General features: G+C 35.6%; 1 protein-coding gene across 1 annotated transcript in view; it reads left to right on the top strand.

The window, feature by feature from the left end:
- The window catches only part of COL24A1 (collagen type XXIV alpha 1 chain), a 379,684-nt gene that overhangs the window by 300,399 nt on the left and 62,398 nt on the right, over nt 1-16,887 (top strand). Inside the window, exons 45-46 of the mRNA XM_059377096.1 lie at nt 4,684-4,737; nt 5,859-5,966. Of these exons, the coding sequence (XP_059233079.1) occupies nt 4,684-4,737; nt 5,859-5,966 (162 nt within the window). The remainder of the gene's footprint in view (nt 1-4,683; nt 4,738-5,858; nt 5,967-16,887) is intronic.

Genomic DNA, 16,887 nt, shown 5'->3' with positions numbered 1-16,887 from the left:
CTCAGAGGGTTAAGCCGCTGCCTTTGGCTCAGGTCATGATCTCAGGGTCCTGGGATCGAGTCCCGCATCGGGCTCTCTGCTCAGCAGGGAGCCTGCTTCCTCCTCTCTCTCTCTGCCTACTTGTAATCTCTCTCTGTCAAATAAATAAATAAAATCTTTAAAAAAAAAAAAACCCTCTTAGAATTTAAAGTAGTTATAATTGCTACAAATTGAATAATCATTGACCCTGTCTTACTCACTAGGGACACCTTCGGCAGCCAGGTGGATTTTGTCCAATTGTTGTCATCTTGTTTTTGCAAAGCTTCAAATTTGTTTTTTAGGGTTGCAAATGGCCCTTTAAAATCATCTGAACCACCCTCTCTTTTTCAGATGAAGAAATTTAAGTCTCAGAGAGATTGAGTTACCTAAGATCGCAGAATTAGTTAACAGAACCAAAGCTAGAAATTTCCTGACTCCCAGTGTTATATAAAAGCCTTCTATTACTTTGAAATCTTTTATAAGTTAAGGAAAATATGATTAACTTAACCAACTAACTTATTCATTGGACTCTCATGCATGAGACAGTGGGCAACTATAAAGAAAAAGAGCAAGCCAAAGCCAATTGCACAACCACTACATTTTCAAAGACTTTTTAAATTCAAATATAGTGAACTGTCCTATAATGGCTTTCAAAGACTAAGACTCAAGCCAAAATCTTATTTTTCTTCCAAAACCAAATTCCAGATTCAGTGAATTGAAATTTCTTGGTTAAGAAAAAAAAGAAGAGAGAAAGAATAATTATTGTCAAACTCTATTGATTGTAAACCTATCCTCTCTAACAAAGTTAGAACTAACAATGTATCAAGGTAACTGTTTTTCAGTTTCACTTAAATAAAAAACAAACAAGGGTTGTACTATAATGACACATTTTATATTCTTTTTTTTTTCTTTTTTTCTTCTTTTTTTTTTTTTTGACACAGAGAAAGATCACAAGTAGGCAGAGAGGCAGGCAGAGAGAGAGGGGGAAGCAGGCTCCCCACTGAGCAGAGAAAGATGCGGGGCTCGATCCCAGGACCCCGAGATCACGACCTGGGCCGAAGGCAGAGGCTTAACCCACTGAGCCACCCAGGCACCCCTATAATGACACATTTTAAAATGTCTTTTATCCAAAGAATTAGACTACCTTCTCTAGGAGCCTATAAACTGGTACAATCTCCATGAAAGGAAAGCTGTTTTAAGTGGATCTAATTTCAAATGGGCCATTCTGTTTTTTAAAACTAGCCAAACAAAAAGAAAGCACAATTTTATGCTTACTCTAAAGAATACATGTAAATTTATTTTCCTTTCCTATTATGAGAACAGAAAAGTCTATTTGTTCACTTATGGGGTACTTAATATTTAAATACAGTAATATGAATAAGTTAAGTTTAAAAGTATCATTAGAATACTGTTTGAATTCTGGGTATTGGTTAAAGAGTAACTTTTTTTCCTTTGTAAGATAGCAACTCAGTTATGTACCAGCACCTTATATGACAAATATTTTCTTTGTCTTTGGCCCAAAACTATAATTTCCTATTGAAATAGACCTGCTCTGTATAAGATTAATGTTTAGTAATGTTTGGCTCTTAATTTATTTATAAGTCAATAATTCCACTTTGAGATTTTTTTATGCACATTTTTTTAAAAAAGATCAATGTTCTACGCTTTTTTTTTTCATTTATTTATTTTCATCATAACAGTATCATTATTTTTTCACCACTTTGTTGATCTTTATGCATTTAAAATCTCAATTGTAAGACTAGGTTTTTTCTAGCTGGCTTACTTCCTTTGAGTATGATCATAATAATTGTAATAAAGAACTCTTTCCTGAATTGAACATCTCAAAACAGCAGACTATAGTTTTGTTTGCTAAATACTTTTTGTCTTGAATAGACAGATTTTGCCTCAAGTGTCCTATTACAAGTAGCAAAATATAGTTTCAAAATAATTTTTATAGTCATACTTTCCCTTTCATGTTATTCTATAGGGAGCTGCTTCCTGTTGCCCATTCAAGTCTGAAAAACATTCTGATTTTCATGATAATAGACCCATACATGTAGATTTCAGTACACAACATTTAACTTCTCTGAAATAATCCCTAACATAATCATGATCCAAAAATGTAATCAGTCTGTGATGATATGTGAATCTCTTTGTTTTTGTTATACAAACATTTGAAGTAAAACCCTTATTTATATGTGTAGTATATCTGAACCATAAGACATAAAATCAGGTATACTAAAAATATAACTTTGTTTTTTGTGTTCTTTATAATAGAACTTAACATCTGTCCTGAGTGCCCAGCCTGCCTGGTGGTAGAAACCTAATGGGTTGGAGACAAAAAAAAAAAAAAAAAAAAGGAAACCTAATTGGTGGAAGTCTAATCAATGAGTGCCTTTAACTCTAGCCACACAAATATCCTACATTTGATTTAGAGTTTTCCCTATTCACTCCCTTGTCAAGTTTATAGTTACATGCTGAGTAGCAGTGGTGGGGAAGAGGAATGGAAGGTGAGTGTGGTCTTTAGTCATCTGTCCACCCTAGTATACACTGAAATGCTCATCATCCATGTAGGTCCCCAGTTGCCATCATCCCACCATGCTGACATCTACCTTGACCCTTCCTTGCAGAAGAAGCTCTTCAAACCATGCTGACATGTATAGCTATTTTCTGAGTATAGAAAAGGTACAAAGTCTCCTTACATAGGCCCTTAACGGCTATATGCTCTATTCTTGGCCCTGTGGAAATACATTCTGCTAATTCCTATACCATGCTAGGTGCTTGGGGAACTCAGACTTTCTCAAGCCCACCAGCCTACACATCTCATGCAGAAATTTCTACTCTATTGCTGACACTCAGTGCAGTTTATGTGGACTTCAGAATGAAGACTTTAGCCTCCCTAGCCATTGTCTCCGTGCTCAAATCCCCACACTTCTCTGAGGGTATCATTCCTTATACACACCCCAGGACATGAGGACAGAGTGAGGTGTGAAGGGCCCATCTCAGAGACTCCCGTCAGAGCCAAACAATCTTGCTTCTCTACGTTTCTCCAATTTGAAGATCTTTATATCCCCTTAAATAGGAAAAATTTTCTCTTACACTATTGCAATTCTAAGTCTGTTCTTTATGGCAGAATGTATGACTTGCATTCTTTGTCAACTTGGTTTTTGATAATCAAATATAGACTTTAAATATTTAAAAATCAGGCTTTTGCTTTTAAAAATATATTCTTCCCAAAATATTATATCCTCAAATTGTTACTCGGCCATGAGTTACAGAGGACTATTTTGAAATTCATAAACTAAGGAATAGTCTATTTTGAAAACCTAAAATCCAGAACAGATCTATCACTTTGCCTAAAAACAAATACTGTAAAGGAAAAAACACTCTTGTTAATATATCTGAATATTATCACAGTTCATATAATATTTAATGAGTGCTATTAGAGATAACTGAAATAACAATTTTTTCAATATTTAAAATCTTATTTATTTTACTTCCTTATTTTGTTCTAAAAGATATATTACATTTTAGAGATCAAATAATTCTAGCAATTGCATCTTCTTCAGCTAAGTCAGATCATCTACTGTTTCTTTTCCTGGTTTCCTTACCCTTAGAAGGACTTCATATTAGTGAATTTTTAATGCAAGTAAATTAGTTTTCCAAGCTGGAAGTAGAACTCTTATTATATATATCTTCCCATTATCAAATTTGTACAAAGTTGGATTTTTATTTCTTATAGAAAATGTCCTTTTTTTCCTATGACTGCATGTACTATTTCTTCTTGAAATGTTAAGATCATTTTCAGAGGATGTAATATGTTATAAAATTATTTACTTTGTTATTGTTGTCAACTTGAATCTTTGGCATGATTTACCTTCAAATTTGAATAACTTAATATCCCATTTTGGTGGAATTGTTCTGTTTGTGAGAACTTTCAGTGACTTCTGAGAAATGTGTCTGGTAATGACAATATGCTTCTTTTTCTTATTTGTGAACTAGGTCACTCTTTTCCACATTTTTCTTTTTAAAATAATTTTAGGATATCATCAGAATAATGGCATGATTCTCAAAGGGCAAAGTTCCTAACTATCCTGGCAGACCAGTTACTGCTGAATCAATTATGATTTAAAACATCTCACACATGGAAAAACAAAGAGTTCCGTGGGAAATAAATATCTTTTCTTTGATTCACAAGTATGTTCTTCTCTCTGATTCCAGATAAGCACATTTTAGGCTATTGGTTCATGTCTCTTACGACATTGTAAGTGTCTTGGGATCAGTAACTTTACCTTTGCATCTCCAGCACATACAAAATAGTCAATAAATGTTTATGAAATTAGTAAACCACTTAGCCACATTCAACGGGAAGACAAAGGCCCTATCTGAAAACATGAACATTTATCTGATAATATTCAGTTCCCTTTTAGAGCCAAGATTTAAATTCTTAAATCCTAGGATTTGGAGCTAGGTGGAAATTCATAGATTATCTGGTCAAATTATCTTGTTTTCAGATAAAGAAAATGGCTCCCAGGCAATCTCAGTGATGTATAGCTAGCCTCTGGCAGCACTGGCTGCAGAATCCCAGGCTCCGGTTTCTTTTCTATGCCTTCAGCTTAGCGAAGTTTATTAAAATTAACTGACAATTGTGTTTCACATTTTTAGGGTCCTAGGGGGAAAAAAGGAGCTCCTGGTCCTTCTGGGAAACCTGGGATTCCTGTAAGTAGCAGGCCCTTTTCATCTTTGTTTTTCTAAATAGAATTGGCAGCTTCAGCATGCAGAAAAGTTTGGGGCCAATTATGACAAGTCTTGGATAAATCAGCTTGTCTTCAAAAAAAATTTAAGCCCAAGCTGGAACACAGAGGGAACAAAATATGACCGTTAGCTCAAAACCAGGCTTGCTATTTAAGTATAAGTCTCTGCAGTTGAAGGATGCTATTTTCCGGTGTTATGGAGCTCTCTCTGTGGACTCATCCTGCTCTCTGATCATAACTGAAAACAGGGAACTTGAAATATGACTAAATGATTAGTGACAAAGGTCAGAGATCCTCAAGCATGAATAAAAAGCATGAGCTGGATTGTACTTGAAGGACATATCCTTTCAGTTTCCTGGCAAACAGAACAGAAAGTCTTAGAAGAAAATATTTCAAATCATTTCATCACAGAACAAAGATTAATTTTACCTTAGCCATCAGTTTCCTCTGGCCAACCGAATTATGTGTTGACTGGCTTATTAGCAAATACTTACTTCTTGCTGGTCTTCCATAGCCAAGGGCTGGATGCCTACTTTGGGTGGCCTCTGTTGGTTCCAAAAAAAGTAAAGAAAATGAACATAAATTAAAAACACATACAGATCAGAGATTCATACAGATAAAATCCACTTGCCCAAGAGTAGAAACAAAATGTTCAGACCTTTATGCAGTCATATAATTATGTAGTTCAGAGTGGCAACAAAAAGAACCGTAATACATACACTTCTTGAGAAAGTAACAGGACATGAGGTTTTGCAGATGGTAAAATACTGTTGTATCATAAACTGACAGCTTACTTTTCTCCATAGCTGGAGAGAGCAGAGGCCAGGACAATGAAAAATATGGGAGAATTACCCTGAAACTGAAAAGCTTATACAGTAATTTTTCATAAACTTGGCATTTCTCTTTAGGGATTTAAAGACAGGTAGCTGGTCTGTTGAATACAAAAGGGAATTCAGGAAACAGGAAAATTTATCCTAGGGCAGGGTATTAAAAATGTAAACATCCCTCTCCCAAATATAAAGGTATTTATCACTTAAACATTTGCATAGCATCTCTCTATAATCCATGTAATTTTTGATTACCAAGGGTCTTCCTGGCCTACCTGGGCCAAAAGGCATGCATGGACACCATGGAGCTGATGGCATTTCAGGAAACTCTGGAAAAGTTGGGCTACCAGGAAAACAGGGACTTCCTGTGAGTAGAATGAATCTCTTTTTACTTTTCCTTATTTATACACATCTCTTGGGTAGACCATATATATTTTGGCTTTCTTAGTTTTGATATTGGTTCAGATTAGCCAACCACTGGCCAACAACAAAGCTTATTGTAGCCAACGACAAAGTTGTTTTAGAATTGTGTTTATGATCTTCAGGGAATGTGTGAGTATATTCTCTTGGATATTTTATATCCAACGACTCTTATTATCAATAATACAGGAGGGCGCCTGGGTGGCTCAGTGAGTCAAGCCTCTGCCTTCGGCTCAGGTCACGATCTCAGGGTCCTGGGATCAAGTCCCGCATTGGGCTCTTTGCTCAGCAGGGAGCCTGCTTCCCCATGTCTCTCTCTGCCTGCCTCTTTGCCTACTTGTGATCTCTCTCTATGTCAAATGAATTAAATAAATAAATGAATAAATAAATAAATAAATAAAACATGCCATTTTTGCGCATATAAAAGCTTGTAAATAAGAACCATAATGAAGCAAAATTTTAACGACTACACAGCGTGGCTGTGTCTTGGGTTCATCAAATATCTTGAGCTACCTTTGGCACATTTAAGGGTTAGCAGTAACTCAGTGGAAATTCTGCCAAAATTCATTTTCCCTTTACTTACAGCCTCAGTATTTTATAAAAATTGTGTGACTATTTTCTGTGTTTATCAAGTGGTGATGCAATAATATAGCTTCTCCCTGATTTTAATGCAAATCTTTATCTAATTTATTTGATCAGAAATTTAAAAGTCACATTTTGTCTTCATTTAGCCATTTCTCCTCTTTCCTTCCCTAATGTCCTCATAATCCAGATTTTTTTTAAATCTAACTTGGTGTTTTCATTTGAAATATTAGAATAATAAACCATGTACTTTCAAGAACCCTGTAATATTTACTCTTACATTTCTGCTATTTGGATGTGGTTTTCTATGGACCTGTTTTTCTTCTGTTAAATACTAAATCAATCCCACTTGTTTATTTAAATGTAGCATGATACTAAACCTAAGCCCAAACCCAAACTAATATTCTTCTTTCACTATGATGACATGTCTCCCTTTAAAATAGTTAATTACTTAGTTAATTAATTAAATTAAGAAACTATGAGCTAGCCAGTTTCATTATTTCAGAAGTAATACAGCCAGATTCCATTTGAAAAGGTGAAAAAGAATTTTCAGATTCTATCTGAAAAGGAGTTTAAACATGGTTTCTATTTGTTTGGGAGGCAATATGTCAGAACATCAGAGCAACAGGTTAAGACCTAGAAAACTTTGATAGCAATCTGATGTCTTTAATTAAAATAGATATTTTATAGACTTCTGTCTGCCATTAACAACAGTCTGGTTGAAAGAGAATTTTCTTTCATTTGAGATCTCAGTCTTTAAGGGTGTTTATGCCCTGGATCCTCATTCTCATGCTGCTCTCCAGACTTACCATATACTAGTCTTAAAATGAGGTTGTGGGGGCGAGGGCTCCTGAGTGGCTCAGTTGGTTAAGCATCTGCCATAGGTCCTGGGATCCAGCCCTGTGGGGACCTCTCCTCTGGGGGAGCCGGCTTCTCCCTCTCCCTCTGCCTGCATTCTTCCACTTGTGCTTTCACTCTCTCTCTGTCAAACGAATAAATAAAATATTTTTTTTTAAAATGAGTTTGGGGATTTTTAAAACAATAGAGCATATTGAATTGGTCTGAGAGTCTTTTTATGGATTAAGATTTACTGGGAAATGTTACAGTAAATCTTACCTTACTACTTTAGGTAAGATTTTGAAGGTTGAAAACAAAGAAAACCAGATTTCAAAACATATCATATTTCTTGCTGCTGAACACAAGTTTGATCATGGAGGTGGTGCATATGTGGATGGATGGTATAAAAAATGAGTTGTAAATACTACTAATAGGAAAGAGATTTATTTAATTACTGGGAAGAGGGAATCATTTCTTATCTGACTAATACTATTAATTCAGATCCTCATTCCTGATATGGATAATAGACACCAGAATGTGTTTAATAAGAATTTCAGATAATTCAGTATATTAGGTAATCATCAGACATTAATGACAGGTCAACGTTATCAATTATGTTTTATATCTGTTTACTTAATGGTTTATGTGACAAACAACTTTTTTTCTGGCAATTATGTGACACCTGAATTTTCCCAGAAAGGGCTGAAAATTCCATAGAATGAAAACATTGACTTAGATTTCTAAAATATGAATTGTTTTCTAGGCATGAAAACAGCAATGTGGCAAGTAATTGTTACCTGCTGCTAGATTCTAGCCAAAAAAATAGACATTTTCTTACAACTCTACACTCTTCTTCAATAGTGATATCATGCTTAAAGGACCATAAGGTAATGACTAAGAGAAGGCCAATACAGGAAATAATCAGCATAAATAAGATACTGATTTCATTTGAGGCCACTCTAAGCCTTATTGCTAGAATCTACCATGCTGTTTTTATTGGCTGTATGGGTGAAGGATTATGCATGATGTCAAGTCACTGATTCTACATGGAACAGACAGGAATGTAGGGCACTTAAAGCCAGATTTTGAGGCTATTTGCACACTCAGGGCTATTCCAAAAGGCAGTTAGGATTCTAGAGTATCAACCAGGGCTGTTTGGTTGCAAACAACCAGACATCCAGACATGGATCTAGGGATTGCCCATATATGTGGCTTGCCCCAAATTTTGCCCACTGGGAGGATTTCCCTTTACTGATATCTTTCAGGCTTTAATGCAACAGCCATTCACTTCTAGCGGGTGGTGACATTCAATGCTGATCTATCTACATATCAGATCTGATCTTTCCTTCCACCATACTGGTAAAGGCCCTTCTCTAGGCTGAAGGAACAGAGGTAAAGCAGTTGAGCAGGTATCATGGAAATCTTAGTTGGCTGCTTACATATTTTGTTTGCTGTCTCTTGACCTGGTAGTACCCAGCCGTAATATATCCCCTTTTCATTTAGGAGGAGAATGCTGCTGCTGCACATCCAATTTTATGATTCCGTTGATCAAATATCCCCTTGTTCATAGTGGGTAATTCAGGACACATACTCATTTAATGTCTTAAGGTTGGTTTTTCAGTTTTAACCAGAGCAAGTGTAGAACTGGATTCTAGATGGGAAATTACACATGACAAAGAAAGGCATGGCTTATCTTCAAAACCTTATGGATAAAAGCTGTGATTCTGTTACAGGGGGTTACCAGAGGGTCCATACAGCATCTCTACCAGCCACAGATTCCTCTGTTATCATTGGTTACTATCGTTGTTCATCCATAATGTACAACTAACAAGGTGGCTTACATAGCATCCTGAATCTGCCATAAACTTCAGTCTTTCCCTGACCCCCAGTCCCCTGCCAGGATGTCCAAAATATCCTAGGTTTGGATTAGCCAAACCCAACTAAAGAAGGGTGATAATAGCAACACTAATGGGGAAGACTGTTTTATCACTGACGTTGTTTAGAATTGCCAGTACACAATGATGAAAAAAGTGTGATTGCTGTTTTAAAAATTCACTAACGACGATATATTCCCTTTCTGCTTGCACTAGGAGTGGGCTCTCTCCCATCTACATCGCCTTCTTATATCATTAACCAACCGCTAGAGGGTAAAGGAATCTGCTACAGCTTGGGGGGGCGGGGGTGGAGAAGGGCAGACACTCAATCTCAAAGACAAACAGAAAACATCCAACCAATTCTATTTACGTTCTCATTTATACATGGTCTATATCAGCAGACCACTCTTGGTTATCAGAAACCTATACCTGATGAACCAAATGGATCTATATTTGTATGGCCCATGAGCTAAGCCAGTTTTTAAATTTTTAATGGTAGAAAAAAGTAAAAAGAAGAGGGTTTTGTCACACATGAAAATACATGAAACTTAAATTTCAGTACCCATAAATTAATTTTGTTGGCACACAGCCACAGTCATTTGTTTACATATAGCTGCTTTTGCACTACAAAGCACAGTTGAGTAGTTGCAAAGAAGACCAATGGCCTCACAAAATCTAAAATGTTTATTCTCTGGCTCTTTTACAGAAAAAGTTGGCCGTTGTCTGGTCTGTTTGGATTATCACACTGTTCTTATTCTATAGCTTTGTAATGTGTCCTTATATTTAAGAGAGCAAGTCCCCCTTCTTTATACTTCTGCCACATGCACATTTGGGATTAGATTTGTTGAGTCTCTCTAAAAACCTAACGTAAATTTTGAACTGTCATTAGGTTTGCCTTGAGTTTATAGATATATTGGGAGAAAATTCATATCATTATAGTTATCTAATAAAGGAGATGAAATATTTATTGTTATCATCTTTATTGTGCTCTAATAGAAGAGCTCCAAAATAATAATGGCAAAATTTTTATAATGCTAATTATGTGCCAGGCACATGATAAGTGTTGGACTATATTGACTCAATCGTTACAATCTTAGGAGATGTATACAATTATGATCTTATTTTATACATGAAGAAACTGAGGTCAATTATACCTCAATTTTTAAAAAAATACATACCTACACACATACTGAGGTACTGAGAGATTGTCACTTTCATTGTCTCATAGCCACAAAAGCAGCCTATCTCTTTGCTTTTATCAATATGCAATATTGTCTCTTAATAAAGGCCTTGTATATTACTTTACTTTCTAGTTAGCTGTTACTATTTTATTTTATTCTTTTATTTATACAATTATTCTTTTAAGATGTATTTAGCTATTTTAGAGAGAGGTAGAGAGAGAGAGTGGTGTGGAGGGGCAGAGGGAGGGAGAGAGAATCCAATCACACTCTGCGCTGAGCATGGAGCCTGTGATAGGGCTCAGTCTCATCACCCTGAGATCACAACTGAGCCAAGATGAAGAATCAGATGCTTAACTGCCTGTCCCACACAGGCACCCCCAGTTATTACTAGTTTAAATGTTACTGATTCAGGATATATTCTATACAATTAGATTTTTAGAAAATTTCTAGTAGTTTCCTTTTGTGATTCTATTGGGTTTTTGAGGTAGATAATATCATTTTCAAATAATGGCAGATTGATTTCTTTCCTTACACTTACTTCTTTTTCCTTCCACATATGTTGGCAGGGACCTTCAATGCTATGTTGAACAGTACAGCAATAGTAAACATCCTTGTGCTGTAGATCTTAAAGGAAGCATCTAAAACTTTCTCCACTAAGAATATTTGCCATCTTGATTCTGTATTTCCTTTTCTAATACTGTCTTTTTTGTTTTTGTTTTCTTCTTTTTTTTTCTTTCTTGATTCCCACTGGATACGCTAATAATTTTATAACATATATACAAATATAATCCTTATTAGATATTATCATTGCTCAATCATAAGGTTCAAATAACAAGGTAGCTTACATGGGAATCTGCTGTAGATTTCAGTCTTCTCCTGACCCCCAGGCTCCTGCAAGGATGTCCCATTAGACAAACCCAACTAAATAAGGATGATAATAGCACTAATAAGGAGAACTGTTTTATCACTGACATTGTTTAGAATTGTTAAAAAGTCGCCCTTTCTTTTTTGGTGGATGTTTTTGTAGCAGTTTCACTGAACTTAAAACCAAATATGTATGTATTTAACTTTATTGATTGTTCAATATATCACTATCTGTATCTTCTCTCTAACAAAATAAGTTCTTGTGTGAGCTCGCATTTCCTTTTGTTTCTATAAATTACTCTTTGCCTTTATCATTTTTTGATATTGCCTTGAATTTTGACTTTTAGGTTTTTCTTCTTAAAGATTTATTTATTAGAGAGAGAGTGTGTGCGTGAGCACCAGAGGAGGGATAGAAAGAGAGGAAGAGAGAGTCTCAAGCTGATTCTGCATTGAGCACAGAGGTGCTCAATCTCACAACCCTGAAATCGCAATCTGAGCGAAAACCAAGTCAGATGCTTAACTGACTGTGCCATCCAGGTGCCCCTGACTTTTAGTTTTTATGCATTTACTCTTTCTTTTTATTTCCATTGCTTTTCTTTTTGAGGAATAAACTTAATTAAGCTATTTGATCACTATTACTTTGAATAATTTCTATAGAATCTCCTGAATTTGTTTCTATTATTATTTCTATTATTATTAATATTATATCTAATATTAATATATTATAATAATATATTATTATTAATATATTATTATATTTCCCCTAAAAAGTATTTCCAGTGTGGGTATGTGTAAGACAAACCTTCTGAGGCCTCAGTTGTGTAAAGATATCTGTATTACCTTCTAATATTTAAATGACACATTCAGCACTGTACTGGAGATTCTAATCAATGCAATAAAGTTCTAGTCAGGGTAATAAAAAAATAAAAACCCCCAGATTGAAATGGAAGAAATAAAACTGTATTTATTCACAGACAACATGATCATCTATATAGAAAATCTTCAAGAATCTCCAAAAAAATTTAAGTAAATTTAGCAAATTTGCAGGATGTAAGATCAATATACAAATTTGAATTGTATTTTTATATACTAACAATGAACATTCAAAAAGTGACATTTAAAATACAGTACTTTCAATAGTGCCAAAATGGGATAATTTGACCCCAAAAAAGTGCATACCTATATGCTAAAAACTATAAAGCATTTCTGACAAAAATCAAAGTAGACCTAAATAAGTAGTATATATACTATGTTCATGGGTCAGAACACTTCATACTATTAGGATGTCAATTTTGTCATGGACAGTATCTTAAAACATTAAACATATACCTGTCATAGGACCCAGCCTTTCTACTCTTATCCAAGAGAAATGAAAACATATGTCCACACAAAAACCTGCACATGAATATTTATAGCATTTATCTTTCTAACAGCTCCAAAACAGAAACACCCCAAATCTTCGTTAAAAAATGACTGCCTGAAAAAACATGCTCCATATGTACAAAGAAATAATTAGTTTGCAATAAAAAGAATAAGCTGTTGATAAATGCTACAACATGAGTGGATCTCAAATAAGCTGAGGGGGAAAAACCAGACAGGGGTGCCTGGCTAGCTCAGTAGGTTGAGCACCCAACTCAGTCCCAGCTCAGGTCTTGATCTGAGGGTCATGAGTTCAAGCCCCACACTGGGCTCCATGCTGGATGTAGAGCCTACTTGAAAAAAAATAATAAGACCAAAACAAGCCCATACTGTATGATTCTACTTATATAAAATTCTAGAAATTGCAAACTAATCTGTAGTGACAGAAAGCAAATCAGGAATATCCTGGATGGAGTGCATATAGAGAGGTATGAGAATAAGGGCTTACAAAGGGAAAGGGTAAGACTTTTGGAGGAAGGGAGCAGATATATTATCTTGATTGTGATGATTGTGATGATCTTGATTGTGATGATGATATAGTATTCTGATTGTGATGATTGTGTGATTACACAAACATGTGAAATCCCTTATGCTGACTTATCAAATTATGTATTTTGCAATTTACCTTATGTTAATTACACTCAGTAAAGTGGCTTGATATGAGGGGGTAGGGAAGGAGAAGTAACACTGAACAATAAGTAGGAGTTAATAAATTAGGAATGATTATTGTGGGTGAAGAAAGCCAGAAAGGAATATTTTATGCAGAAACAGCTGCATATAAGAAGCTAGGAAGAGCTTAGTATGTTTGAAGAACCAAAAAAAAGAGTAATAAAGTTCAATGAGCAAGATGTAGCCAATAAGCTAAATACCATTCAGGTCTACAGGAACCACATCATCATGCGTGTCGAAGGACATATTAAGGATATTGAATATTAGCTGAAGACAGTAGGACCCTATTGAGGAACTTTATCCAATTTTACATTTTTAGGGGACTCCCTTTGGTTTCTTTATAGAAAATGAAAGGAGCAAGAGAGATGCAGGAGACTATTAGACTATGTATTGCAGTATTCTAGGCTACACATGTCCATGGTTTGGACTAGATTAGTGGAGTGGAAATGGAAAGAAGTGGGTGGATTTAGTAGTATTTAGGAGGTAGCTTTGATATTTGATCATGGGAGGTAAGGGAAAGAGAAGGATGTCAAGGATAACTTCCAGGTTTCTAACTTGTGCAAGTTTCTAACTCAATGCATCATAGTACCCATCACTAAAAAAAGCAAACACTGAAAGCAAGACCCAAATTTTATAGGCAAGGTTATAAGATCCAGGTAGAGATATTAAGTAGGCAGTTAAATATTCTGACAGAAAACTCAGAGAGGAGGTCAGATATAAACGTGACAGTCATCGGCGTATACAAATGTACTTAATTGGTCATGTTAAAAAGTAGATGAAATACTCTACTTCTGAATATTGAAGAGAATATTTACAAAAATGTTGACGGGGAAGTCAATAAGGGATGTTGGGAGAATCCAGAGACTGTCAGCAGTAGGAAGTGTTTACTGCCCTTAGACCTGAAAGGTTAAAGAAAAGAAATAATGTCAAGTTGAGACTCCAGTTGAGAGCCGGAGCTATTGGAAGAGGGACACCCCACAGGAGCTAGAGCTGAAAGTAACCCAACCACTGACAGAACACCAAGGCCAGAAGGAAATGGGAGCAGTAAATGTAGTGCACCTTCCTCCTCTAATATCCTAGTGAAGTATATCCCATTGGCCAACCTCAACTGAAAGTCAAGAGAGGACAAGAGAATCCAGGTGATGCAGTCCATAAAGGTCAAATTCCCAGAACAAATAGCGAGATAGAGAAGGAGCAGTGAATAGATTTGTGGAACAAATGAAGAAAAACACGAATATAAGTAAACAATGGAAAGCAGGTTCAGTATCAAGCTGTGGGGAATGCCATCATTTAGAAGTAAGGTAAAGGTGGAAGAGGAGACTACAAAGGTGACCAAGAGGGAGTTATCATAATAGATAGGAGGAAAAGAATATAATGTCATGGAAACTTAGCAAAAAATATTTCAAGGAGTAAGTCATCAACTATAATAATCCTAAGAGATTGTGTTGCACATGTGTTTTCTTAATTTTATCTTTTTGGTTATTCAGCATCTTACCTCATTTTTAGCTTTATAAATGTTTGTATTTACTCTCTGATCTTGGTGAGGGAGGCTACTTTTTTCCTTTTTCTTTTTAAAGATTTATTTTGGTGAGAGTGGGCAGGGGAAGAGGAAGAGAGATAGAGAATCTTTGAGCAGGCTCCCTGCTGAACACGGAGCCCGATGTAGGGCTTGATCCCACAATGCTGAGATTATTACCTGAACCAAAATCAAAAGCCAGATGCTTAACCCACTGAGCCACTGAGGCACCCCAGTAGGGGGCCCCTTTCCACAGAAGTCAAAGGCTAGACTCTCATCTTCTGGTTCCTTCCTGAAACAAGGACATAAGCCAATGACCTAGGCCAAACCAATCATTATGTTCACCAAGACCTTTGGCTGGGGAGTCTGTGATATGCAGAAGCCAGGACAATAGAGACTCTGTTCTAGTGGCAGTGGCAGTAACATCAGTAGTTTCCAGGGGTGACACGAGTCCATGTCCAGCAGCTACTGTGATACACACTGCAGTGTCCAAATTCTGGCTGCCAAAACTTCCTTTATTCTGTGTATTTTCCAAATCTGGCTTTCTGGATTTACCTGTGATTTTAGGAGCTATTCAGTGCATTTTCAGTAAATTTTCCGTTAAAATTTTCCAGAATTGGTTTCTGGTGTTTGCGTGTAAGGACCCTGACTAGTACCAAAATCTCAAAAAGATAAAATTATGCCATTATATTTTAGAATATGGAGGTCATCGTTAACTTCAGCAAATAGCCATTTGATTTGATTAGTAGGGGCAGAAATAGGATCGCAGTGCTTGAGGAGCATGGACAGTGAAGAAATCAGATATTCAGGCAATTCAGTGGAGAAATTCGGCTCTGAAAGAGAAAGTAGGACAATAACTAGAGATGAAACTGAAATTAAAGTAGAAGTTATTTTGAAGTGAGAGAACCTTGAGCACATTTAAAAGCTAGGTGGACTGAGTAGAGACAGAGAGGCTGAAGACATAATAAAGAGAAAGGAGCATCTGAGTATGAATTAGTCGGACAATAAAACATGTACATTCTAGTTCCATTTTCAAAGCTATTCTACTTCTAACTGGGCCATCATTTTTGAAAAACAGATTCTGAGCTAGATGTCCCTTTATATAGGGCCAGTATAAGAATCTCATGGAATTTTGTGATGAAAGGAATAATGTTGAATATTGCTGTAGTATATCACCCAGGGCCATGAAGTATGAAGAATGGTATATGCTATTCCCATTGGTAAGCAATTTGGTATCAGATCATAATTCATCATCTCCTACCTTTAGCATTTTCAAAGAATAAGTTAGAAAAATTTCACATGCATACTTTGAATATCAGGATGTCATAAATATTGAAGTGTTTTGTATCCATCAAAATAAAAGAAAATAACTTTCCCTTGAGGAATCCTCTTTTTAACCCCAAAGTTTACACATGCTATTGGTATTTATGAATATGGAAATATTTTCTACAAATGTTTCTGTTTCCTGTAGAAATATGACATGAAATTAAAGTGGTGATGCTTTATAAGGAACTAGTCTGGTCAGTGACTTTAGAAAACAATGGCTAACTGGTAATTTCTAATTATTTCTGAAACTTATTATGGCAATAGAAAAACTAATTAAGAGAAAGTAACATAGTCTCTAAATACTCACATATTCCCTGGAATATTTTCAACAACAGATAAGGACATCTTTCCATTGGTCTTTTTTTTTTTTTAAGTTTTTATTTTATTTTTTTAAATCATGGCACCATGGTGTTTCTTGGCTTACCTTTAAAGACTGCTGGATTTTTCCACTAAGAAAAATATTTATTCTAGGATTTCTAGCATTATGCAACTGCCTGATTTTCCTAAACAACGTTCTTTCTTTTTTTGATGTGGCCAAGGAGTTAAAGAATTCTTGGCATATTCGGTCCACAGTTTCAGTGTTTTTTCAAAGTCATGTGA

This window comes from Mustela nigripes, chromosome 14 (genome assembly GCF_022355385.1).
Source record: "Mustela nigripes isolate SB6536 chromosome 14, MUSNIG.SB6536, whole genome shotgun sequence".
Taxonomy (NCBI): domain Eukaryota; kingdom Metazoa; phylum Chordata; class Mammalia; order Carnivora; family Mustelidae; genus Mustela; species Mustela nigripes.
Note: the sequence above shows the minus strand (reverse complement) of the source record. Positions and strands in the feature narration are given on the sequence as shown.